This window comes from Petaurus breviceps, unplaced genomic scaffold (genome assembly GCF_028583685.1).
Source record: "Petaurus breviceps papuanus isolate PSGF00001 unplaced genomic scaffold, PetGlider_PUasm1.0 229, whole genome shotgun sequence".
NCBI lineage: Eukaryota > Metazoa > Chordata > Mammalia > Diprotodontia > Petauridae > Petaurus > Petaurus breviceps.
In genome coordinates, this window is record NW_027185903.1 from 36,164,372 (window position 1) to 36,165,803 (window position 1,432).

General features: G+C 73.2%; 1 protein-coding gene across 6 annotated transcripts in view; it reads left to right on the top strand.

The window, feature by feature from the left end:
• The first annotated feature begins 446 nt into the window (after window positions 1-446).
• Window positions 447-1,432, top strand: part of MIER3 (MIER family member 3) — a 35,660-nt gene continuing 34,674 nt past the window's right edge. For 2 of the 6 annotated variants that reach the window (XM_069096469.1, XM_069096467.1), the window contains exon 1: window positions 833-946. Coding sequence is in view for 2 of the 6 variants with exons in the window: in XM_069096465.1 (XP_068952566.1) it covers window positions 938-946 (9 nt within the window). In the remaining 4 variants the exon portion in view is untranslated. Of the gene's footprint in view, window positions 694-832; window positions 947-1,432 lie in introns of those variants that run through there. The other 4 variants (XM_069096465.1, XM_069096466.1, XM_069096471.1 and 1 more) reach the window with 3 other exon arrangements.

Here is a 1,432-nt window from a genome sequence, read left to right on the forward strand (position 1 = left end):
CAAACTTGCATGTTGGCATAGGTCTGGTATGGGAATCCCTTCTCCCTGCTTCTCTGTTCATTCCCCTCCTTGGCACTACCCCCTCCCTGACCACCTGTCTGGCATCAGCCCGTGCCCACCCTGCCCTGCAACATCCAGTAGCCATCCCGTCCTGCCTTTCCAGCTCCTCTAGGGCTCTCCGGCCCCCTGCCCGCTCCGGCCAAAGGCACTTGTGGCTAGCCCAGGTCTGTACGTCCTGGCACCCTCGGAAGCCTTGGCTCCCGGGGCCTCTCCCCTCCTTCTCCCCTTGCCCCGGCTCTGGGGATCTGGAGGATCCGTCAGTGCGCCCCACCTCCGCGCCTGGAGGTGTCTCTCCCTCGGCAGTCTTCTCCTCCCCCATCCCCCCACCCCTGGGGCGCGCAGTCCCAAGTCTCCTCCCCCGGAGCAGGAACTGTCCCGCCCGCTCCGGAGCCCATAGACCCTGGCCACCGCCTGGAGGGATCTGGGTGGGGAGCCTCTGCAGTCCTCAGAGCCATCCCCGGCGCGGTCCCTCCAGCGCCTCGGGGGCTGCGGCGGCCTGGCCGAGCTTGCGTGCGCCCCGCGTCTCGGTCCTCGGCTCCTGCACCCCCAGGACCTCCCGGGACCGTCCGTGTGGCCACTCGCGTCCTCCTAACGAGGCTACGGGAACTTTGCCGGAGCCCAAAGCCCGGGCGGGTGAGTGGGGGGCCCGGCCAGGGCGGTGGGGGGCCGGGTGCTCCGTGGGGCAGGAGGGGGCTGCTGGGGCGGGGTGGGTGTGCTCGGCCGGGCTGGGGCTGTCGCCCTGCCCTATGGGGGCCGAGCCGCCTCCGCCGCCGGGCGGGTGCGCCGGGCCGACCGCGGCGGCGGCGGCTGCGATTGGCTCAGCGGCCCCATCCGGGGACTGGGCGCAGCGCTGCTCGTTCGCCCTAAAGGTACCAATATGGCGGAGGTGAGCAGGGAAACCGGGCAGGAGCGGCAGGGCTGGACCGGGCGCCCGCCGGGCTCGGGAAGCTGCCCGGGCGGCCCAGGGGACCCTGGCCGTCCTCCGTGGCCTCCCCTTGGCCCGGGTGGTCAGCGCCGAGGCCCTCCGGGAGGCCACCGGGCCGGTGGCGGGGCTGGCTGGGGGGGCGGGAGCGGGTTGGGGCTCCTCCGGGACTAGGCCGCGGCGACGGCGGCGGCAGCGGCCGCTCCGGCTCGGCGCTGGCCCCAACCCGGCGGGGGGATGGAGAGGGGACCGAGGCAGCCGGCCGGGGCCAGACTCGGCCCGGGGATGATCACAGAGCTGGGCCCAGGGGATCTCGCCCGCCAGGGGTGACGCGGAGTACTGGTGGTACCCGCTCCCTGCTCTGGGCTGGAGGTAGGTGGGTGGAAACCGGCGAAGCCTCCTTTGACTAACCTTCCCCCCCCCCCAACCCCCCGGGGCCGGATTGCAAGG